Source organism: Chanodichthys erythropterus, chromosome 8 (assembly GCF_024489055.1).
Source record: "Chanodichthys erythropterus isolate Z2021 chromosome 8, ASM2448905v1, whole genome shotgun sequence".
NCBI classification, from domain to species: Eukaryota; Metazoa; Chordata; class Actinopteri; order Cypriniformes; family Xenocyprididae; genus Chanodichthys; species Chanodichthys erythropterus.
This window is the reverse complement of record NC_090228.1, coordinates 19,564,329-19,588,890: the sequence shown is the minus strand read 5'-3', so window position 1 is coordinate 19,588,890 and position 24,562 is coordinate 19,564,329. Positions and strand designations below refer to the sequence as shown.

Genomic DNA, 24,562 nt, shown 5'->3' with positions numbered 1-24,562 from the left:
CTTTATAATATTAATATTGAACCACTGTACTCACATGAACTGATTTAAATATGTTTTAGTACCTTTATGGATCTTGAGAGAGGAAGTGTCATTGCTCCATATGAAGGCCTCACTGAGCCATCAGTGCAAAAATATCTCAATTTGCGTTCTGAAGATTAACGAAGGTCTTGCGGGTGTGGAACGGCATGACCCTGAGTAACAAATGACAGAATTTTCATTTTTGGGTGAACTAACCCTTTAATTACTAAAACACAGCCAATAGTAATATGTATATGCTAATTTTTCCAGTAATATGCATGCTAATTTAGTTAATAGTGAGAATTGAACCCTAAACTAAAGTGTTACTGTTGTATTGCATATTCATGTTGCCAATTGTGAAGCTTTATTCGAGTTTAAAAGCATTTCAGATGGGAACAAACTGATGAAATTAATTTGTGCAGTCGCTGCTGTTGATCTGATCTGAACTGTCAGAGGAAAGGCTTAGTAACAAGATATAAAGGCTAAAAAGCAGTTTATGATGTAACATCAGATAGTTGGCCGATTGCACATTAGTTAAATATATGCTGCTGCAAAGATATTTCGAGTAATAATGGTTAACGTACTTATAGCTTGCATGACCACAGACTCCCACCTCTTCACATTCCTGTATAAACCGCAAATAGGAGATTGCACAAAAAAAAATAAATAAAACTGAATTTCTCCAAAATCCCATGATGAAACACAAAACACAAAGTCTTTTTTCTTTTCCATTTTTCCCTCAAGAAACAAATGCTCTAATATTTATCAAGGCGGCATTAAATTGTTAAAAAAAAAAAAGGTTTAAAAAAACAAAACAAAAAAAAACGCACATTTCAAAAGTTCAAATAAATGTTATTTTGAACTTTCTATTCCTCAAAGAATCCTGAAAAATATCAGTTTCCACAAAAATACTAAGAAATTGTTTTCAACATTGATAATAATAAATGTTTCTTGAGCACCAAAACAGCATATTAGAATGATTTCTGAAGGATCATGTGACACTGAAGACTGGAGTAATGATGCTGAAAATTCAGCTTTACCATCACAAGGATAAATTACATTTTACATACACAAATAATATTAAACTGTAATATTTCACAATATCACTGTTTGGTCAAATAACTGCAAGAGATTTCTTTCAAAAACATTATAAAATCTTACTGACCCCAAACTTTTGAATGATAGTGTACTTTCACGCTAAAATGAATGGATGTCATCTAAGAATATTAACTTGATGGAAATTCTGTCAGTGTAACATTTTCTTTGAAGTACATTTAAAGAAAGTTGGGCACATGGGAGACATCTTAAAATCCTTCAAAGATGCAATCTAATTAAATAATTTTATTAGAAAACCCTAATTTCTCACAAAAACTTGCATATTTTAAAGTGCAATTAAATGTGAAAGAAATCTATTTAGGGAATAGAACTCCGGGTACGGCATAGGGCAGACAGTATATGAGCTCTGTGCTGATGAGATTTTCAGTCTGTAAACTCCACTTGTTTCCCACAACAAACATGTCCAAGCGATGGGGGGGGGGGGGATGGAATTACATTTTTTGACAGTTTACAGAGTCAACAGGTGTTGACACGGCAAATAATTTTTCATCAACTTTTATTAGAGAATTTTTAATAACATTTATAACACATCCATCACATCACATGGGTACAGGACGTGTACGCCAAGACCTTGGTGAATTAAAAGGAATCGTATAGAATAAGTAGTTACAGGGATCAAACATGGGTCAACTGTCAAAGAACAAAATGCAATTGCCATTTTCTGATTCATGAACTTATTTTATTGCTCTTTAAAAGACAGCAGTGATTCTGGTTGTGCTTTTGCCAAGTCTTAGTCTGATTGTAATTGTGTGTAGAAGAGAGTGAAATTACATACCTGAATACCGAAAACATCTGGTTTCAGCAATCAACTTCTGATTACACTTCATTTGTAGAACATCTGGCAAATACACTGTTAGAAAAGGGAACAACTATTAGAGGAAAAAACTTTCAGGTTCATTTGGCATGTTGCTATTTTGCATGATTGCAACTGAAACATTTGTACTATAATAATGTGCAGAAACAGAACTGGATTAGTCTTTTTGTGTATTTTTAAACCAACTTGTGTCCAAAAAACTCATTTTTTATATAAGTAAATAGTAAAGTAAACACTCAGAACTATCATAGAGAATACAAATTATTCACTCGTTCATGTTGTGCAACTTTTTTTTTTACCAATTCCACAGTATATTCCCATTGTAAAAGTGCTTTGGTGTGAGAAGTGTGGGATTATGAGCTTTTTTAAAATGTAAGGAGGCCTATGTTTGCGCCAAGTTGCTATTAGAGAGAAACAAGTCCGAACCTGTTTGCTGATATTAAGTGAAAAGTGGGTCCCTAGTAACCAAAGCTCTCTCTGGGTGACTGCGGTGTACTACCCAACAAACAACAGCAAAGGCAACTGACACCAGCCACCTGAACCACCTTCTTACAGCCCATCGGCTACTCCGAAAACCATTATAGGAAACAACATCATTCAAAAGAGCAATCACCTGTACCGTAAAAGTGTAAGAGCCTCGAAATAATCATTTATTATGCCTCACTTGGAAAAAATAAGACAGAGTTTTTGCAGCAGAAAACAATGCAGGAGAGCATTTCCTTCAACAGGAGGAACAATTTAAAAGGGGTGTCTCAAGAGCTTCAACTCAGGAACACATTTCAGTGCAGCAAAGAACTCAAATTAACATAAATCAGAGAAACCTATACATCAGCATGTACATAAATTAAATTATTACAAACATTTCTAGTAGATGATAATGTATACAGCATCACTGCAAGCCCATAAGTAGATTTTTTAATTCTAAGCCCTTAAACTCAACCCTAAAAACAACAATGTGTGTGTGTTTGCTAACCAGCATGTGTGTGGAAACCTCGCTTGTAGTCATAAATAAAATTAATTAATCATTAAGAAAAATATTACAAATATTGAATATGAACGCAAATGTTTTAGAACTATGATACAAGACAAGGCAACGTATGAGCCTCCCGAACTTCATGTGAGGAGAGGAGAGGAGAGGAGGTATATCTGCAGTGCCTCAGCTCACGTAAGTCAACACGACTGACTGAATGGGCTCTCGGCACACCGGACACAACTTGTTCCGGTTCTTTAATTTCTTTGCGCAAGTGTAACATGCCATAAGGTGTCCAGTCCTTCCGTGGACGATGCAGCCATTCTTGGGGCGACTTTGACAGATGACGCAGGGCTCGAGGCAAGCGGCGGGCAGGCAGGCCTCCAGGCTGTTGTAGCGCTCTAACTCAGGGGTCTCTTCCTGACTGCTGCCCCCACCAGAGGAAGTGGATGGCTGCGATGACAAGGTCTGAGAGTTGGTTAGGCAGCCGGAGGTAGCAGAAGAGGGAAGTTCTACTTTGGCGGCGGCAGCAGCGGGAGATTGCAAGCACTTGCCATCGGGTACATCCACTCCTTCGTCGGTTTCTGGAAGAGGGCTTGAGGGTTTGGAAGGAAGCATTTTGTCATTCGAGGCCAAGCTGGGAGTTGTGGTGATGCTGGTGTCTTCAGTGCTGGTTTGAGTGTTAGTGGAGGGGTTTTCATTGTTGGAGTCTGATTCTGGAAGCCAATCAGGTCGGACATTCCAGCAGCTTTTGCAATGGCGAGGAAGAGGAGGGTTGAGCTCGTCACATTCGGCACACTTCCAGTAGTCCTGAGTGAACACATTGTTACATTAGTACAAATTTTTCAGATCTACTATGCACTTGGAAAATGTTTTTCTTGCTTTTTTTGAAATGGGTAAAAGAAAGTTTGGAAATTATCATGAAAAACTGGTTTTGGTGCAAGAAACTTTCAAATAAAAAGTAGTCTTTAGAATAAAAAAACAATGCTATAAAAATATGGACAACATGAAATTAAAACTGACCAAAAGTTATTAATACACATTCATGGTCGTATTAGGCACAATTCATTGGTGCACAAAGTTCCCAAGGGAAAAAAATGTCTTCATAATCATAGTGTAAAATAAAATGTCACAACAAGCTGCTTCTCTGAAACAGCTGTTCTTTTTTGGCAGACTCACAAAAGCCTCTTATATTTAACCCCAACCTTTGAACCAAATGGCACAACAATATTATGTACACCCACTTTTTATGATCCAATCTAATCATAATAGATCAAATTAAGTGCAGGTTTTTTTTTATGGAAGTAAATTGCTACATACTGCCTCAGTTATCTCAGTATCCTCATCGAACGAATCTTCATCCTCTGCAAAGATTGTGACTTCATACACCTGAATGAGCAAAAGAAAATTGCAGTGAGGTAAGGAATGTTAAACAGGTTAGGCTATGTCAAGAGTGCCCAAACTCGGTCCTGAAGGCCACTGTCCTGTAGAGTTTTGCTCCAACTTGCCTCAACACACCTGTCAGGAAGTTTCTAGTATGGCTAGTAAGATCTTGATTAGCTGGTTCAGGTGTGATTATCTGGGGTTGGAGCTAAACTCTGCAGGACAGTGGCCCTCAAGGAGCGGTATAGGACACCCATGGGTTCTGTCCAAAATAATAATGTTATACTTCTGTTCACAATGAGACGACTTTTATGTCTTGTGAAATTTTTTTTTAAGAGACTCCCCCAAGTGGATACATTTGAAAAAGCATTTTTTGGCTAATAGAATGATTGTGCCAGAATAATTATAAGAGAACTTTATTATGTAATTTCTCTGTATTATCTCAGTGAGCTGTTATTATATTTTACACATGCGCATGATTTTAACATTTTCCGATGTTGCAGCGTTTACAAGAAACTTTTGGAAAATGCTTGAAGACGCTAATGTGGACAGAGAGCATTTTGAAATGAAAATGCTGTTTTCAAATGTATCCAGGTATTTGTTAATCTTTTTCTCAATAGAGCAGGAGTTTGAATTGAAACCTCGTTCTCTCCCGGCAGCGAATCCTCGTCGTTCTCACTATAGGCATCGGAGTTGATAGATTCCACTTCAAACTCCACACTGAAATTATCAGAGTCCGAGTCCCCACTTTCATCACTGACCTCACTGTGAGAGATACCTACATCCTGTAGAACAAACAAAACACTGGTCAGAAAGGGCCAAATGACAGTGCAAAGAACTGGTATAACAAAACTATCTGAATGTGCTACATTTAAAAGGTGCTACTCACAGAGTTGCTGTGTGTGTCTGAAGACTCACTGTTCCCCCTCTCCCGGTGCAGGCCGCCAATCACACACCAAGACAGGCTGTCATCAAAAGTCAGGGAAAAGCTGTCTGATTTGTGCCTCTTCCTGCGTTCTCTGGGCTCGTCTTCAGCTGAAGAACTCTCTATTTAAAACACAAAAAAACGAGTTTAGCACGAAGCTGTTTTTGGACACAAGATCGCGGTCCCTTACACGTCTGTATGATTGATTTCACACAAAGCCCAGGTATATTTCATTGTCCGCGTTCTGCTTCGTCTCGCACACAGTTGAGCGTACAATCCTTTCAAAGTATACTCTTTTGTCCGTGAGTGCGGGAAGACACGTTCGCCATGCGCGCAATATCTAGTGGACTGTTGTTTTCAAGCTCTCAAGTCACTCGCACATGCGCTGTTGTATGAGGACAGTGGACGCTGCATGTGGACGGCCAAAGTATACTTTAGGCTATAGCTGCTCTATAGGTAAAGCAGAACACACTGCTCCTTAGGCTTTCCAAACTCTTTCTTTTTCTGCACGTTTACAAAAACAGTGTATACTGCTAATTGCATTAGTATAAATCAGTTTATGTGGTAATGTTTCTTTTCTATGCACTCAACTTTGGACACTTATGGACCATGCAGGAGCAATGCTCAGAGCAATAACCCCATTTTAATGGTGCATCTGGTGCTGCTTGCTCAACAAACTGCCTTTGTGTGCTTAGTTGAGGTTTTAAAATGGGCCATTGAAGAGCAGCAGTCATCTGAGCACATTCTGCACAGCCTCCAGATCTCAGTGTCCTTTTGAGAGGCTCACAGTCAGAGAGAGAGCAGTCATAATGGTAGCACATGTTTACCCACATACAATCCTCTGACAGGACTGAAGGAACAGTACAAAATGACCGTTATGAGGGAAGTCATCCCTGCTCAGTGGTTGAGACTGTTATAATGTATATTGGATGATTCACAAAGTATATAAAGCAAGAAAAACAAACAGTCCTTGAAGAAATTCACACAAAAAATAAATCTAAAACTGGCAATTGGTGGTAAACTGGAGTAAAAGTTAATTCAATTGTACCAGTGTGGACTAAAGGCAGCTGGCTATCCCAAAAAAAAATAAAAAGAAAGAAAGAAAGAAAGAAAGAAAGAAAGAAAGAAAGAAAGAAAGAAAGAAAGAAAGAAAGAAAGAAAGAAAGAAAGAAAGAAAGAAAGAGGACAAGCCCTTCCTGTTCAAACAGGAAATATGCCAACACTGGAAAGAAAACAGAACAGCATACTCTTCTGAAAACATTTGTTAAGTGACAGCTGAATGTAAAGAAACAACTCTATCTGAAATCCCATCAGACCTAGCTGATCAAGCATGTGCTTTCACACACACTCAACAGGACACAGCTGGTGTGCGTGTGTGTGTGTGTGTGTGTCTTTTGCTCTGTGGTGTGTCCACTTACCAGGATCACTGCTTCTTCTCCTCCTGCGCTGCTGTTGTGAGGTAGATGAGCGAGAGTCTGAATCCGTATCCTGGAACAGACAGTTGGGTTTCAGTCATGCTTCAATCTCAAACACAGCAGGGGCTCTATAAAACCCATTCAAGCACAAACGCAGCACTACCAGGGCAACTCTGTGGAATGGGTCAATACTCTGTGGTTCTAAGTGTGTTGAGCATAAAAGAACGTTTACCCCGGGCCCTCGATCGGGTTCACTTTGACTCCTGGGTTCAGAGAAGGTAGACTGAGTTTCTGAAAAAGGAAACAAGGACAGGTTTAACACAAATTAACATATGTTTGAGTAAAACAATATTAAGGATGAAGCAGTGGACATATATATATATATATATATAAAAAAAAAAAGGTTTAATGGTCATAATACCTGAATTTTTTACTGTCACAAGGTTTCTGTTGATCATTGCAAAAAGAGCTCTGAAAAAAAAGAAAAAAACAAGGTAAAATTAATATGTAAAACTTAATAAGTAAAACTTTCATTTTCATATAGCAAATTTCACTTTCAGTTCTTAAAAAAAATATGAGGCCCCTAAAAGTGTAATAACTTCTGCAGCCACTTTAAATCTTAAACAGGTGATAGCAGATTCATTCAGAGCTAGTAGGTTAAATATCCCAGAAGCTGCCACCTGTCGCTTTAAAGCCCCTCCCTGCTATTCTCAGGGCTCATTCATTAGTACTGCAGCTGTTCCTGCCTTAGTGAAGTTAAAGTCAATACGCACCGGGGCTCTTTGACGGAGAAACTTTTCACTCCAAGAACTGCACCGAGAGCATCCTCTCCGCAGTGTACAATGTGTTGCTGCTGCTTGTCATATAACTCCTTACTCATGATATACTTCCCTAAATAAAACATAACCTAAACACACACAAACACAAAGAGTTGTTTAGAGATCCACAAGGAAACCATTTCCTGAAACAGAGTATTAAGAGAAAGGATGGTAAAGATGTGGCTGGTGTTTAAATACAGATGAGTAATACATTCCTGTTAGTCAGACACAACCACAAATTCCACCCATAAAAAAAATAATAACATGACTCATGACCACATATGAAAATATAACATCCCATATATAAGATACATTTTATATAAAAAATATAACGATTTCAAAAGTAAAATGGCCATACCAATTATCTATATTACTGTACACTACCAATGAAAGTATCATCCATACATTTGCTAAGGTGTTCAGAGTGGTTTCTTACTGGCCGAACTAAAAAAAAGCCCACCCTAAAGTCTCTAGACATGACTCGAGTCCTTCCTTTAATGCAATTCTAAGACATGTTTTGCACATTCTATCATCCTACAATCAAAAACTTAAGCCTTCTTTTAATCTGATCACTTACTGTAGTAATAAGCAGCAATATTTGAATTATTATTCATCTGTAGCACAAACTGAAGCTTAATAATTACTTAATTAATACTACATTTGTTCAAATCCCTAACCCAACAAATGAATATTACACTGAACAAAGGCAGCAACTAAATATAATTATCCACCCACTGCCCTAGAAATATTACAAACAATAAGGTTTAACCATACACACAAAAGAGCACATGAAACTGGAGAATTATATAAGCTAGCAATGCCACAAATTCATAATTTCATAAACTCTCATAAGTGTTTGTATGTAAAACTATTTCACATAAAACATATGGCAAGTTTCAAGTACTAAAATAACTGGCATAATTCCAATTAGGTGAAGCATGATAGCTATACTACAGTTTAAAAGTTTAAATGGACTAAAAACTGTCTCCTCACCTCCTTCATAGTGAAAACATCTTTATCTGCACCTGCATCCTCTAACAGCCTTTTTAACTGCACCTTTGGTCTTACCTGAGGACGTTACAATACATAAAACAGTCATTTCAAGGCATAAAAACACATTTGGATACACAAAAGCACAATCTGAATGCTATATTACCAGTTTTTCATTGTCAACCTTGTTGATTTGAGAACTGCTTAAACAACTCTCTGTTGCCATATTTGTAGTTATCTGTATATAAAAAAAATATCAACAGTTAGTAGTATTTACATACAACAATTTGGAAGCAATTCAGTACACATAAAAACTTCAGAAAGATTATTACCTGTGCAAATAGAGGTAAATTGGCTATTATACCTAAAAATCTTCTATATATACTCTGCTACCTGTACATAAAGTGCTTGAGCCCTGGGTTAGTGAGGAGTAGGAGCCGGCTGAAGGCCAGTCTATGGTTTAAATAGACGCAGAGAGACATGTCAGGGCTAGAATCCACCGCTCCGATCATCAAGTCCTGGGCGGGTTCGGGCATGACAAGTCAAAGCGTGACTGGCTTCCGACGCCTAGCGGTGGTAGACGATCTTTGCTGAGTTGTCTGTGTCTGTGTGATCATGTCCGGGCATGTCCCTTCTTACTACACCCGCCCATTGCTGGCTAAGCACATGGATTTGACGCTTATCAGCCCAGTAACAGATGAAATAACGCAGTGTATGGACCAAAGCGATGACCAGCCTGGATTATTAGAGCCTCAGTTAAAAAAAACAGAAAAATAAACTAAACCAAAAAGACCAAAAGTGCACCATTTACAAGTGCCAGGGATGGATGGATGTCATTCGAGTAACGTTAAAGCTCCAGTGTTTGGAATACGGCAGTGCTGTGTTTATTTACCTGAAATGCTCAGCAAACAGTACACACACACACTAAAACACAACTACCTCAAGTTTGTTGTCTTTGGGATTTATATCTGACATCTACGTACATGGGAATATCTCCATTCAAAATAGCTGCACATGATTAATGTAAGTTAAACACTGGAGCATCAATTGCTTTCCCCCCAGAGGTAACATGGAAATAGATCGACGTGTAAATGTTGTTTGACGGATATTTACATGTGATCGCCCAGATTACGCTCTTTTGACACGCCAGGTTTCAGTATGACATAATACATGTTGACAAATGACAGGACGAATAAACAAAAAATAAAGTGCGTAATGCGCTAATAACGTTAACAGAATCAACACTGATCTGAAATATTGCCTTTTTAGAGCTGCTTTAGTGCAGAATTTGAAGTTTAACTGTTACGTCAAAATTATTTTCCTGTTTATCGCTGTGAAGCTGCTTTGAAACAATCTGTATAATATACAACGCTATAAATACGCTTAATTTCTTTACAAGTAGACTGGTAATAATAGATTTAAATAATAAACATAAAATGCTTATCGGCGAATGTGGACTGTCGCGTTTTTGAGCGACAAGAACTACGCTGTCATTACTGTAACACCAAATGCGCGTCTATTTCCCGCTGTGGGCGCTCAGGAAAACCCGAGGCTGCAGTAGGCCGCGCTTACAGAGCTAGCGCAAGGCTAACTGAGGCAAATGATTTCAGGCGACTTGACGGACATTAAAGCCTTATACAGTGTTAAAATAATAGTCTGGAACGTTTAGCAGTATTTTTAGATGTATGCAGCTTAATATGTGTAATAAATATATGAGAAAGAGCGAAAATTGTTGAAGTGAAAGTGTTAATAATGTGTCTTACCTGCTGTTGACCGTTGAGCGGCGCGAACTCTTAGCTCCCTCTACTGGTGCCCGTTTGAATTTGAAATGTTCCAGCACGTGCGGTGAGTGCGGGGTGTAAACATTACACAATACAGTGAATATTATTATTTCACTGTTTATGTTTGCTGTTTCGCTGTTGTTTGAGTAATGCGTTTAAAGTAGCTCAGGTTTACTATGCAAAATTGCTTTTGTATTTTCAGGTTAACATGAGAGTATTATTTATGTTGTTGTAAAAGTTTTATTGATTCCTTATTTTAATATTGCATCCCATTGGAGCTTTAGCTGCTGAGTTCTTCATATATCAGGTAATATGTGTGAAATTATTAAGAGAATACGACAACAAAGTAGAAGTAATACCAAAAATGGTATAAAAAAATTACATTTAGTTGCCTGCTTTTAAAAAAATGCATTTTAAACATGAAAACATATATTGAAAATGAACAATTCAGGGCAAAGATTTGATTAAAGATTAAATACGAGATTTAGTAAAAATATTGATTTTTTTTTTTTTTTTAAAGTTGGGTGAAAACAGCACTTAGGGACATAATCTGCCTTTGTAAAGTATGTTTTCACATATTATTTTAAATTACAATTAAATTTAAAGTTAGTCCTCTTGGGTTTAATTTAGTCCATGTTTCAATTCTTACATGACACATTAAAAACACATTATCACTTATGTGTTCGTTTTTTTATAATATTAGGCTAAATGCATCTCTCTAATCAAACCACTAGTTAATGAATTCCTCCTTTGATTAATGAATTATTTTGCATGATTCTATTGTGTTACTGAGAACTTTGATCAGTTGTTTTGATTTGTTGATGAGTAAAGATGATCTGTGAAGGCTGTTGTCATGACATGACCCTTGTACACCATTGTGAATGACAGACCTAACAGAGAAACTTGCTAGTTCGGGGAAGTACTGTTTGCTGAGTGAAATCGGCGCTGTAGAGGACAATTGCTTTGAAAACATGTCTTGTACAGTCCCTGTGACAGGATCTGATATTTAGTGCCCAGGGAGAATGACTCAAGAGTTCATTTTAGTACAACATGTTCCTTTATGCTCAACATGTTTGGGCTTGTACATCTGTAATAATGAGGAAATTCCATGGACCATTGAAGTCATCAGAAAACTAATAATTTAATTAATGTAAGTAAGGATAAAGACAAATCCTATAAGATTAAGGTTTAAGGCATTTACACCTTCAGAAGTTTGGGAACACCTTCTGCTGTTTCCCACATGTTAGAATAGTAAAGTTATTCAATATGCAACAACACAAATAGAAGTTTGGGAATTATAAAAATTCAAACCTGTCTTCTTAGAGACTCTTGGGATGCTTTTAACCAGTATTGGAGTTACCATGTTTTATAGGCATTTGTTGGCTTTCCCCCTTTTTTTTTATTTTGTTTTAAGATTTTTGTTTCCAGCAAGGATGCAGTACATTGATCAAAATAGGCAGTAAAGACATCTATTTCAAATAAATGTTGTTCTATTGAACTTTATCATTTATATATTTTCACAGAAAAATATATAAATCATTACTGCTTTCAACATTGATAATATGAAATAATTCTTGACCATATTAGAATGATTTGTAAAGGATCATGTGACACTGAAGACTGTAATGACTGCATCATAGGAATAAATTACATTTTACAATATATAGAAAATATATAGTCATTCTAAATTGTAATATTTCACAATATTTCTGTTTTTACTGTATTTTGGATCAAAGCCTTGGTGAGAAGAGACTTCTTTCAAAAACAATTAAAAAGGTACCAAACTTTTGAATGTTCAATTAATACAAAAGTATTTTAATATAGTTGTATTAGTTAATGCACTGTGAAGTAACAAACTATGAACAGCTGTATTTTTATTAACTAATGTTAACAAACATTAACAAATACAGTAACAAATGTATTACTCATGATTAGTTCATGTTAGTTAATACATTAACTAATGTTAACAAATGCTCCATAGGGAGCAATGACATTTTCTCTATCAAGATCCATTAATGTACTAAAAATATATTTAAATCAGTTCATGTGAGTACAGTGGTTCAATATTAATATTATAAAGCGACGAGAATATTTTTGGTGTGCCAAAAAACCCCCCAAAATAACGACTTATTTAGTGATGGCCGATTTCAAAACACTGCTTCAGGAAGCATTGGAGCACAATGAATCAGTGTGTCGAATCATGATTCGAATCGCATGTCAAACTGCTGAAATCACGTGACTTTGGCGCTCCAAACCGCTGATTCGACACAAAAGATTCATTGTGCTCCGAGGCTTCATGAAGCAGTGTTTTGAAATCGGCCATCACTAAATAAGTCGTTATTTTGTTTTTTTGCGCACCAAAAATATTCCCGTCACTTTATAATATTAATATTGAACCACTGTTCTCACATGAACTGATTTAAATATGTTTTTAGTACATTAATGAATCTTGAGAGAGGAAATGCCATTGCTCCCTATGCAGGCTTCACGGAGCCATCGGATTTCAACAAAAATATCTTGATTTGCGTTCCGAAGATTAACGAAGGACTTACGGGTGTGGAACCACATGAGGGTGAGTAATAAATGACATTATTTTTATTTTTGGGTGAACTAATGTCAAATGTTACAAACCTGTATTTCTTTCTTCAGCGGAACACATTCTTTTTGAAGCAATTCTTTTTTAAACAATTTCGATGAACACTGAGATCTAACCAATATTGAAACCCATTGACTGTATAAACAAACAAACTGATACATTTCTCAAAATATCTTCTTTCAAGTTTCACAGAAGAAAGTAGGTTTTGGGTGAACTATCCCTAAAGCAGCATAATTTTCAGCATCTTGGTTTACCACATCCCTTTCGAAACTGGGACAAATCTAATATTCACACAAAAAAAGCAGCAAAACATCTAGATTTCAGACTGGAGGCAGGACTTTGGAATGTGGCTAATGTTTAAGTTGCACATTGCAAAAGAGAAAAACATGTTGAAAAACCCTCATCATGAACTGAACAAATGATTGACATTCCTTTTCATAGACACTCAAGCCTTTTTGCCAAGTAGGCAGTGACCCTTGTCCTAAAAGTTGTGACTAGACTCAATATAAGATAACATTCCATCCTTGAAAAATGAGACCAAAATGTTGTCTGTTACTTTGTATAAAAAGTTTTATTGTTGTAAAGACCATTTGAAAATACATCAAGTAAACCTTACAAAATAAAAAAGGAAATGCTTCAACATTCAGTTTTTCTCCCAAACGGTCAGCTCCAAATATTGAATACTTGGAATAAAAATTAAACTCTTAAAAAGATTGAAATGCTATTAAAATTTCTCAGCCTCGATGGCACAAGCCTACTTCCTTCCAGTCTATGTTTTGGTTAGTCTTCACGCTCCTGTGCAGGAGCCATCGCTATCTATTCCTGAACAAATCAGGCACTGAACGCTGATTGGCCCATCAGCAGGCCTATGGTCTCTGTGCGAGCCTGCTTTTGCCCTCCTCCTGCTCGGCCAGTTTGAAATGGGTGTATGCCAGGATGCCAATGAGGGTGCAGAGGATGCCCAGACCTTGGTTTAAAGACAAGGGGTCCTGGAAGAGAACATACCCACCCAGTAATGTGATGCAGAACTTGAAGTGTCCAAACATGTTGTAGCTTTGAAGACAAATGTTAAGGGATCTTATTTGACAGTGACATTTAGAGATCTGTTGAGACTTATGACTTGCCCTTGAGTCACAGACTGAGAACATGTGACTTGAGCTTCAGAGATAAGCCACTCATAGAAAGCGCTTCTAAAGGATTCTTTATGAAAGATAACATTCTTTGGACCATTTTATATTTAGGATATTTGTGTTTTATAGTTAGGTTTGTGAATATGACATTTAAAAGAGTAAATAAATCTGTTATTAACTAACAAATGAAATAGTTATTTTGGTATGACTTTACAATAAGGTTTCATTAGTTGAACTAAGAATGAACAATACTTCTACAGCATTTATTAACCATAGTTAATGTTCATCTCAGCATTAACTAATACCTTTTTTTAGGATTAAAAATTGTAGGTTTGCACTGTGAATAAACATGAACATGAACATTTTTAATTTACTAACATTAAGAAAAGTTATAAATGCTGTAAGAATATTTCTCATTGTTAGTTATTAATGCATTAATGTTAACAAATGAGACCTTGGTGTAAAGTATTACTGTTGTTTTTATTATTGATTTATTTCAGTTTTGTGGATATCAAACCAAAAAATATATATATTTTACTAGTGGGTGCAGGACACTACAGTTCATTTATGTAAGTGAGGATAGCAAAATAAAGTAAACTATGACATATTGTACCTAAAAACTCTTCATACAGTGGACTACTAGTAAAATTGATAAAAATTTGGAACCAAAAATTATTCAGACACTTTGACCTGACCATGTTTTAAGTGTTATCTGACATAATTAAGAATATTTTCTTTCTGACACAGTTTAACTCTGAGATCTTGTCATATTTTATTACCATTTTAAACTATAGTGAATAAACTGTATTAATGAATGAAATGTTCAAGATGTCTGAATACATTTTGGTTTGACTGTATGTAATATATTGATTTATGACTATACTATAAACCCAAATAAGTTGGCAAAACTCAAAAAAAAAAAAAAAAAAAAAAAAGCAATCAGTTACATCAAAGTTAAGTTAAGAAATTCAAAGTTTAAGTAAACAGAACTGGGAGACTTTTATTGTGTACTCATACATATTAACTGCTCTTAAAATTATCATGTAATCTCAACTTTTTATTTTTAGTAGTGGAAACTTGGCTAGCTTTAATTAGCTTCTTCAGTAAATGCTAATTTGCTAATGGGTAACACATTGATATGGTAGCATTAGCACAGATACTGACAATTTAACATAGACCTGTTCTCAAACTAAGCTCATGCTCTACTCATCACCATGATGGTGGTAACCCCCCAAAAAACCCAACATAACAGACAGTCTTTTAAATTAGCATAACAAAACATTAATCACTATGAAATCCCCCACGTAACAAAAAAATACCATTATATAACACTTAATTTTAGCATTTACTCTATCTTTAGAGTGTTATGGCAAAGCATGAAACAGAAATCCCAGCCCAGTTTCTGTTAAAGTTTGTCCAAATTAAAAGAAACAAGTTCATAAAACTCAAAACAATGAAACAGTCCAGATTACTTAAAATGTGTCAGATTTTTTTTAACTCAAAAGAAAGTTTTAAATATTTAAGTTTATTTGATTTAACTAATTTGTTTAATTTAAGTTTACCCTATTCAAACCAATTATTTTTTTGAGCATTATGGTTTACAGTGGGTCTTGTTAATATGTACAAATGTTATAAAGAAATAAAAAAAAAGTTAATAAAAACATGTTATTTTTAATATTGATTTATGGCTATATCAGTCGTGTGAATATGTAAACGTTAATTATGGCAACACTTTACAATAAGGTTTCATTAGTTAACATGAACTAAGAACAAACAATACTTCTACATCATTTATTAATCTTATTTAATGTTAATTTCAAAATTTACACTTAAAATTAAAAGTTGTATGTTAAAATTAGTTAAAGCGCTGAATGGACAAGAACAACTGTATTTTTTATTAAATAACATTAACAAAGATTAATAAATACTGTAAAAAATGTATTGTTCATAGTTAGTTATGTTAGTTAAAGGTGCTAAAGAGGATCTTTTCGTCGACTGAGAATCCAAAGACTGTTAGTGAGTTTTTGAAATGAGCGCATGCGAAAGAACAACCCCCCTCCTTCACAGCTCATTTCGAGGAAACGCCTCCCAAAACTCGTGCACGAGTATTGGAACACGAGTGTTTACCGCCGGCATTCACTGTGTCGTGTTAGTGGATTCATTATGTCAGACTCACCGCAGGTAACTCATAATCTGCAGTTGTTATTCCTGTCTCCTGACAAAAACATTGCATGCGCCGCCTGTAGAGTGTGGAAAGTTACTGGAGCGCGCAGCCGCGCTCGTCTCTCACAAGGAACGTCACGGCAGTGATTGAAAAGCCAGAGGGCCAATCTTTTACGCGATGATCGCATAAACAATTGGCTGATGTTTTTAAGGCTACCTCGTTAACAGATGATGAATATTAATATTATTCCTTTCAGTGCACCTAATAAATAGTCTTTTATCAGTTAGTAAAGACAGTTTCAAGTAATATTGCAAAAATGTATAAAACAAAACATCCTCTGTACCACCTTTAATACATTAATAAATGAGAGCTTGTAAAGTGTTACCATAAATCTGTTCGAAATATATGAGTATAATCAATTATTAAATTAACATGATTTTTTAATACTGATTTATGGACATATCCATGTTAAATTAACCTAATTTACATCTATAAAATATATATTTATATAAATTAGAAATGTTGGATGCATGAGTGTATGACTTGGCTGAACTTTAATTCTGTAACTTTTATTTATATTAGTGCAAGGATATTCTAAAACAAGCATCATCACAAACTGCACAACCCAGCCCTTATTTTTCATTTTTTCTTTAAAAAAGTAACTGAATTTGTTAAAAATATTAACTGTAAAAATATCATAGAGAATAAATAGAATTTTACACCTGAAAAATTATATAGTTGCCAGTATACTTTAGGAAGAAGGATCAACTAGCAGATCATCATATTTCCAGATCCTTGGCTTAAAAAAAAAAAAAAGTTTGAAATCTCTTGGTTGACAGAACTCTTACCTAATAAGTGGCCCAAAAGGGCAGTTACTTGAAAACATGAGATAGTAAAGTGCACCCTCTGCTGCTTACTTTGAGAAAGGTCTCACTCATGAACCTCGCCCTCAATGGGTGCATTCAAAACCATGAAATGCTTCTAGTATGACTCAGGGATACAAAATGTGCCTTGATTTACAGCTTCCCCTTTCATTGTTAAACAAGTGTGTAACTATGCGTTAACTATCAGCTTTCAGGCTCTGTAAGAAAACATTTGCTTGCATTATAGGCCTAACCTGACAATTAACAAAAAAGTCATGTTATAGAGCAGAGTTTACATACTATATTTGTGTACAGGGTGTGTTTTGCACCAAGAATAGAAGAGAAGGAAATAACCTCAGCTGAATGAATGGTATCTTAGAGAAGTAGCAGAAAGGATACGTAACAGGAGACGTGTTCCCAATGATCCAGTAAATGGACAAGTTAACCAGAAAGGCGATAACACCAGACAGAAGAACCATGACCTTGATGAAAGGGGAGGAAAAAAAAAAAAATCAAGAATAAACAACTTGAAAATGCAATTGATCTTAAATTGAGCTTTGTGAACATTTTACCCAATGGAGGGAAAAAAACTTTAAGCATGTATAAATTTTTTCCAGGAAATCTGGGCAATAACACAAGGCCTTCTCTGTGACTGTGTGTTTGTACAAGTAGGAAATTCCTTTGGATAGGTGCAGAGGGAGTGTGTGAGCCAGTGAAAGAATAGGCACTTTCTTTCTCGCTCTCTTACCAGGGCTTGAAATGACCAGGGTCCAAAGATACCACCCTCTCCGCTCAGGGGTTCGAAGAACGGCACCAGGACCAAGAGAAATGCAGACGACATGGGTGCCTGATAATACAGTAACTGCATAGAGTTCACCTGCAGCTCATGCTGTTTGGCACCAACCCACTATATTAGGAGAAATAAATTATTAATTATCATTAGCCAATCAAATGCAGCATAATCAAAATATCTGAATAATTAATGAGGGAAATTGCTATTTATGGTCAGGAATTTTACCAGGGATCCATGAAAGTACTTTTCACTTTTTAAGATAGATAGATAGATAGATAGATAGATAGATAGATAGATAGATAGATAGATAGATAGATAGATAGATAGATAGATAGATAGATAGATAGATAGATAGATAGATAGATAGATAGATAGATAGATAGATAGATAGATAGAAAAAGTTTGGAAACACCCTAGAAAAGTGGGGTTTTGGACAATATTGGAATGAATCCTTTTTAGTTTGTGATAATTTTGCACTGATAAGGGACAACGCAAACTACGAAAACATATTTTATTATATAAACAGTTTATACATAGAAAAAACTAAAATTTTTAAATCATCAAAATATCCACCATTAGCAGCTATCTGACCTGGGTGAACTGGGTTCTAATTGGTTCATTGTATTCTAAACTTAATTGTTAAAGCTATTAAGGTGTGCTGACCCAAAAATCTTTTACAAACCTGGGCCAAGTTTAAACCAGCGACCAGGCATCACAGCTGGCAAAGGGGCATGTCTGACTTTGACATGTATATATTGCCGTTATTATGTAATCAAAATGAAAATTGTTATTGCTGGTCTTCAATGATAATGTCAAGTTACTGTAATGTATTTGCACCAAAAAATTATAAGGATTTATGCTGATATCATCTAAAACCACACTTTGCCAGGGGTGTTTCCAAACTCTTGGAGGGAAGTGTATATACACACTGATTATTGATTTCGGGTTGCTTCTATATGTCTAAAATTTATATCACATGTCTAAAAGTTTGGGGTTGGAATGATTTTTTAAAATGTTTTTGAAATAAGTATATTATGCTCACCTAGGCTGCATTTATTTAATCAAAAACACTATAAAACACTAATATTGTGACATTATTACAATTTAACAACCTATTTATGTTATTATTGCAATATATTTTAAAATGTAGTTTATTATTTATAAAGCTGAATTTCTAGCATCATTACTTCAGTCTTCAGTGTCACATGATCCTTCAGAAATTATTTTTTTCAGGATTCTTCGATGGGGAAAAAAAAAGTAAAAAGAACAGCATTTATCTGATATAGAAATGTTTTGTAACATTATACATATATTTACTGTCAATTTTGATCAATTTATTGTATCCTCAATAATCAATATCATTAAATAATAATTTTAAAAATAGTTTAATAATAAAATTAAATCATCAATGAAAGTTGTTATTACAGTAAATACCAGAATTTCTATATTGGAGGTCTCTGGGTTGACAAGTAGTCTGACTCCTGATTTATGGGAATGAAGGAATATGACTTTTTCGATAAGGATACAAAGCGATAATACAATAATACTTACCACTTGATACAGTGAAGTTACAAAGACCCCCAGTGTGGCAAAAATCATCCCCAGAAGATTGAACCTCACATCATAGTAAGAGTTCAGTATGACCCCTAAAGTGATTGGCACCTTTTTATAACACACACACACACACACACACACACACACACACACACACACACACACACACACACAAAATCAATAAATTAGTTATGGGAAAAGTGTGTAAAAGCAGAACACATCTGTTATGTGACCCATTACCCTGCATAAACAAATCTGCATACAAGCATGACTTGCATTTATCAGCATTTAATTTAGCCAGAGCAAACTGATGCATGTGCATGCTATAAAATTGATGAAATAGATGACAGTTATAATAACACTCAAGAAACATACATACATATATACATATATATACATACATATATACATACATACATACATACATATACATACATACATATATATATATATATATATATATGCAGTATTATTATTATTTTTTTTTTTTTTTTTTGCATTTACAGTGTGATTTACAAGTCTTGAGATATATCTGTCCAGATTGATTTGAATATGGCCTCAGATTTCATGAACTACTGATATGTTAAGCAAACCTTTTGAATGACTTCTTAGACAATATGCCAGTCAAAACAAATGAAAACCCACTTACTAGAGTCAGTTTAATCTTTGTGGAGAATGTCTTTCTGTAGTACATGGTCTGGATGACTATAATCACGGGTGTTGTCATGGCCTTGGCCAGCTGATATGTTCCTATAGTGTTGCTTTGGAGAGACAGATTCGTGAAAACAACAAAACCACAGAAACTCAGAGCCAGCAGGATGATTTTGGAAGGTCTGAGACTCTTGGGGGAGAATATATCCATCTTCTGACATATATACAGCCCCAGCCATGTCACTACGAAGTGAATGAGAGTCATGGTCATGTTGGGAAAGCCATAGTGCACATAGATCCATTTGTTAATGAACACTATGCAGATCGAAGACAGTAAGTTAACCAGCAGTCCTGCAATTATCCGGCTGTTTCCAAACAAGTCAGAGAGTCGCGTCGCCATAGCTGAGCTCATTCAGACGCTCTTTAGTCTTCCGGATGCAAATAATTCAGGAGAAACCGTTTCGGCTGTCTGCTTTGGTAATGCATCAGCAGAGAGATAGACGACTCCGCTGCTTTCTGTGGCTGAATGTGTGAAAGCGGTTCAGACGAGCTTTCATTCTAGGACTCTAGCACCGCGTTCACTCAAAGCGCTGCCACGAGCGTGACGTACCTAAACGCGACGCGACCCTCGCAAATGAGGGACGTGATTGGAAGGTAACGGTCCAACGTGAAACTCTCGCGGGATTCGCATGCGCGTCAAAATAATAGCAACAATACGCATGCGCGAGAATTTCGCAGCAGGACGGTTACCTTCCTAAACGAGGGACACGCCACGTCACTGCTCTTATGCGCTGTCTAGTGGACACAATAAGAAAATTATTTTACCAAAGATTTGCAAAAGATTTATTATAAGTATTTTATGGAAGTATTAGTGTGGGGTTTAACAAAAAGTTTAATAACTCTAACAAAATTGTTGCTACAATCTTTCCAACACTATTTTAGAGGATATAATAGCCTAGATGAAACACAGTGGAGCTTTTAAAAAACAGACACATTTAAAACAATATTTGGTTGGTTCTTCAGAGTTAGTGAGGGATGCTGTTTATATGCTTTTCCTGGACTTTTAAAAAACTTAGAAAAATTGGTTTTGGGGACCTGTTCACTAAAGCAGTCAAAACTCTAAATGCCCACGGGGAATATGTCAGGGATGCCCTATTTCGCTACACCTGTTTATATTGATTACTAACTATAGCTAGTAATTACATTAAGAATAGTGCCTTGCAAGCAATTACTATCATGGTAAGGGGATTTGCTGATGATACCATTTTCCTTAAAAAAAATCAGACCAGTTGCATGAACATAGCAATCATGTTAACGAGTTAGTTCACCCAAAAATGAAAATAATGTCATTCATTACTAACCCTCATGTCGTTCTACACCCGTAAGACCTTCGTTAATCTTGGGAACACAAATTAAGATATTTTTGTTGAAATCCGATGAATCCGTGAGGCCTGCATAGACAGTAATGATATTTCCTCTCTAAAGATCCATAAAGGTACTAAAAACATATTTAAATCAGTTCATGTGAGTACAGTGGTTCAATATTAATATTATAAAGCGACGAGAATATTTTTGGTGCGCAAAAAAGCCCCAAAATAACGACTTATATAGTGATGGCCGATTTCAAAACACACCTTCAGGAAGCTTCGGAGCGTTATGAATCAGCATATCGAATCATGATTCGGATTGCGTGTCAAACCGCCAAACTGCTGAAATCACGTGACTTTGGCACTCCGAAACGCTGATTTGACATGCTGATTCATTATGCTCTGAAGCTTCCTGAAGCAGTGTTTTGAAATCGGCCATCACTATATAAGTTATTTTCTTTTTTTTTTTCTTTTTTTTTGTGCAGAAAAAAAAATATTTTCGTCGCTTTATAATATTAATATTGAACCACTGTACTCACATGAACTGATTTAAATATGTTTTTAGTACATTAATGGATCTTGAGAGAGGAAATGTCATTGCTCCCTATGGAGGCCTCACGGAGCCATCGGATTTCAAAAATATCTTAATTTGTGTTCTGAAGATGAACGAAGGTCTTATGGGTGTGGAACGCAGTGTTGGGCACGTTACTTTAAAAAAGTAATTAGTTATAGTTACTAGTTACTTCTCACAAATAGTAACGGAGTTAGTAACTGAGTTACATTATTATAAAAGTAACTAATTACCAGGGAAAGTAACTATTGCGTTACTTTAAAAAAAATTAAAAAAAATAAAAATATGCCAAATAAATTGAATGCCCCCAATATTACATATAAGTCTAAGAATAAATTATTCTTGATGCGACTCCTGACTCATGATCCGCTCTTGCTCACGACATGAAATTTCTCTGTACTGTGTTGGTAGCCATTAAAGAAAACGTAGTTTCATATTTATGTTTAAATAGTCCTATGTTATGTTTTAAATCCATTTATTCGATTATGAAAAGTGAACAGCGTGAGTAAGATGCATCATAAGATGCGCAAATATATCATGGAGTGGGTCAGACATGATTTTAAACACTTCATTAAGTGTTGTTTTATAGAAAGCCTCTCTTTAAAGTGAATTTCGTTTTGTAAAAATTGTATCTTAATTTTAATCAATGTTTCATCAACCAATTGCTTGGATTTAATATATAACAAGCAAATATAGCAGACAATAAAATCATGACATGGAGGCGCGGGCGCGATCACTGGCGCGTGAACTGGAGCGCGTCTGCTAAATGAACCGAAACTCAGAGGCTGCTTGCCTCGCAGACATGAGAAATATAACTAGAATGCTTGAAATATCTACTTTAACGAAAATGATGTAATTAAACACGAAAAGAAAGAGGCTACTCTGATTATATAGCCTAATCCGAATAAAATGTGCGTTATCTCTCTAGGCGCGTCCATATGAGCAGATGATCAGCAATGAGAATCAGCAATGTCAACTTCATCTTTGCAGCCGACACTGATTCAGAAAACATTACTTTATTAATAAACAATTAAAATGTCTCCTTGCTGTTTTTGTCACACTCATAATCATTACTTTTGCCGGTTCTTTATGGCAATTATGCGTGCCCTTGAGTGCTATATATATTACATAAACGCTCCTTATTATGGTTTATTCTCTCCTGTATTTAAGAAATTAAATTAATATAAATGTGATTAGTCAACTAATAGCTTAAATGAACAACTACTAGTCGACTAGAAAAAAAACTCATTTCACATATTTTCGATCAAGCATCAAAAAGGGTATTCTGATTTGAGCTCGCGCTTCGCGCGCATGCTTTGACAGACACACACACAGCGCATCATACATTATTATCAGTTTAAAATTATATTTGTGTATGACTAACCGCAGCACACACCAGAGAAAAAAACTTTGCAGGTCCTATGGCTGAGAGAGAGCTTACTCGGATGAAAACCGCTTCGGTGAGCTCAATATAAGTAACGCGGCATTTTTTTTGTCAGTAACGCTAACGGCGTTGTAACGGGAGAAAAAGTAATTCGTTGGATTACTCGTTACTGAAAAAAGTAACGGCGTTAGTAACGCGCGTTATTTATAACGCCGTTATTCCCATCACTGGTGGAACGTTATGAGGGTGAGTAATAAATGACGTTATTTTCATTTTTGGGTGAACTAACTGTAACACGGTTAGTAGTTGGGGGAAGAAGGAGGCGGGAACCGGCGAACGTTCAATAAAACTTTAATATAAAATAAACAAACAAAACGAAAGTAATGCCGGCAGACCCTCACGGACGTCTGCCGGCCACACAAACATAACAAAACATAAAATAAAGTCCAGGCCTGGTCCTCTCTCGTCCTTCACAGTAGTCGCTCCTCCTTTTATGCTCCCGGAGCTCCTCCGTGAGGGACTCAAGGCCGGTGCGCCTCCCAGGTGAAGCTCATTAACACTCGCGTCACCGGCCTCGCGCCGTTCCCTCACGGCTCTCGCCCGCCCTGGTCGCCACACTAACCCTTTGGGTGACTGTGTCTTAAGGACTAGCAGTTTGTTAGGGGTAATCAGACTTAAAGGGATAGTTCACCCAAAAATGAAAATTCTGTCATCATTTACTCACCCTCAAGTTGTTCCACACCTGTATGAATTTATTTGTTCTGCTGAACACAAAGGAAGATATTTGGAATAATGTCAGTAACCAAACAGATCTCGCCCCCTGTTCGCTATAAACTTCATATATAAAGACTTTGAGCCTTACTTTAATGTTTTGTTTAGGTTTTTCTATGAAAATGTTTTTTTCTTTTTTCTTTTGTGGGGAGGATTGTTATATATAAGTGATCTATATAATCTTTATTTTCTCTTTATCTATCTTTCTTTCTTTCTTTCTTTCTTTCTTCTTGGTTTCTGAATTCAAATGTTGCGTAATATTTGACTATGCCTGAACCCCTGCGTTTTTCTCTTCACTGTAAAAACAGGCCTATAGAATCTGCTCAGTAAAATTGAGGTTCCAAGTTGCACTCAGTTTATTTGGGTAGATTTCATCCTATATCTTTGTAGATGACAGTGTCTGCTTGATGGAGGGATTTAGGTGTGGGATATCTGCTTCGTCATACCCCAAAGTGATCCCTGCTGGACCCTGGAGAAGTACATTAACT

At 35.9% G+C, this 24,562-nt stretch overlaps 3 protein-coding genes across 5 annotated transcripts in view; 1 reads left to right on the top strand and 2 right to left on the bottom strand.

The window, feature by feature from the left end:
- Positions 1 to 1,574: 1,574 nt before the first annotated feature.
- On the bottom strand, positions 1,575 to 10,277 carry mdm2 (MDM2 proto-oncogene). 2 transcript variants are annotated; one of them, XM_067392244.1, is made up of 11 exons: positions 8,782 to 10,197; positions 8,616 to 8,687; positions 8,453 to 8,527; positions 7,415 to 7,548; positions 7,063 to 7,112; positions 6,874 to 6,932; positions 6,645 to 6,714; positions 5,191 to 5,348; positions 4,943 to 5,086; positions 4,239 to 4,307; positions 1,575 to 3,728 (listed from the first exon to the last, which is right to left on the bottom strand). In XM_067392244.1, exons 2-11 carry the CDS (start codon positions 8,673 to 8,675, stop codon positions 3,105 to 3,107), a joined length of 1,443 nt encoding a protein of 480 aa, XP_067248345.1. In that variant the 5' UTR covers positions 8,676 to 8,687; positions 8,782 to 10,197; the 3' UTR covers positions 1,575 to 3,104. The 2 variants fall into 2 exon arrangements, with proteins under 2 accessions (XP_067248345.1, XP_067248344.1); XM_067392243.1 differs by lacking the exon at positions 8,782 to 10,197 and adding an exon at positions 10,213 to 10,277 and having other exon boundaries at positions 1,576 to 3,728.
- Positions 10,278 to 10,347: 70 nt separating this feature from the next.
- magi2a (membrane associated guanylate kinase, WW and PDZ domain containing 2a) overlaps positions 10,348 to 24,562 on the top strand; it is a 314,903-nt gene continuing 300,688 nt past the window's right edge. Inside the window, exon 1 of the mRNA XM_067392232.1 lies at positions 10,348 to 10,537. The gene's annotated coding sequence lies outside the window, so the exon portion shown is untranslated. The remainder of the gene's footprint in view (positions 10,538 to 24,562) is intronic.
- slc35e3 (solute carrier family 35 member E3) lies at positions 12,709 to 21,281 on the bottom strand. Of its 2 annotated transcripts, XM_067392245.1 has the most exons (5): positions 19,980 to 21,279; positions 19,328 to 19,438; positions 17,732 to 17,890; positions 17,383 to 17,465; positions 12,711 to 13,879 (listed from the first exon to the last, which is right to left on the bottom strand). In XM_067392245.1, exons 1-5 carry the CDS (start codon positions 20,391 to 20,393, stop codon positions 13,693 to 13,695), a joined length of 954 nt encoding a protein of 317 aa, XP_067248346.1. In that variant the 5' UTR covers positions 20,394 to 21,279; the 3' UTR covers positions 12,711 to 13,692. The 2 variants fall into 2 exon arrangements, with proteins under 2 accessions (XP_067248347.1, XP_067248346.1); XM_067392246.1 differs by lacking the exon at positions 19,328 to 19,438 and having other exon boundaries at positions 12,709 to 13,879; positions 19,980 to 21,281.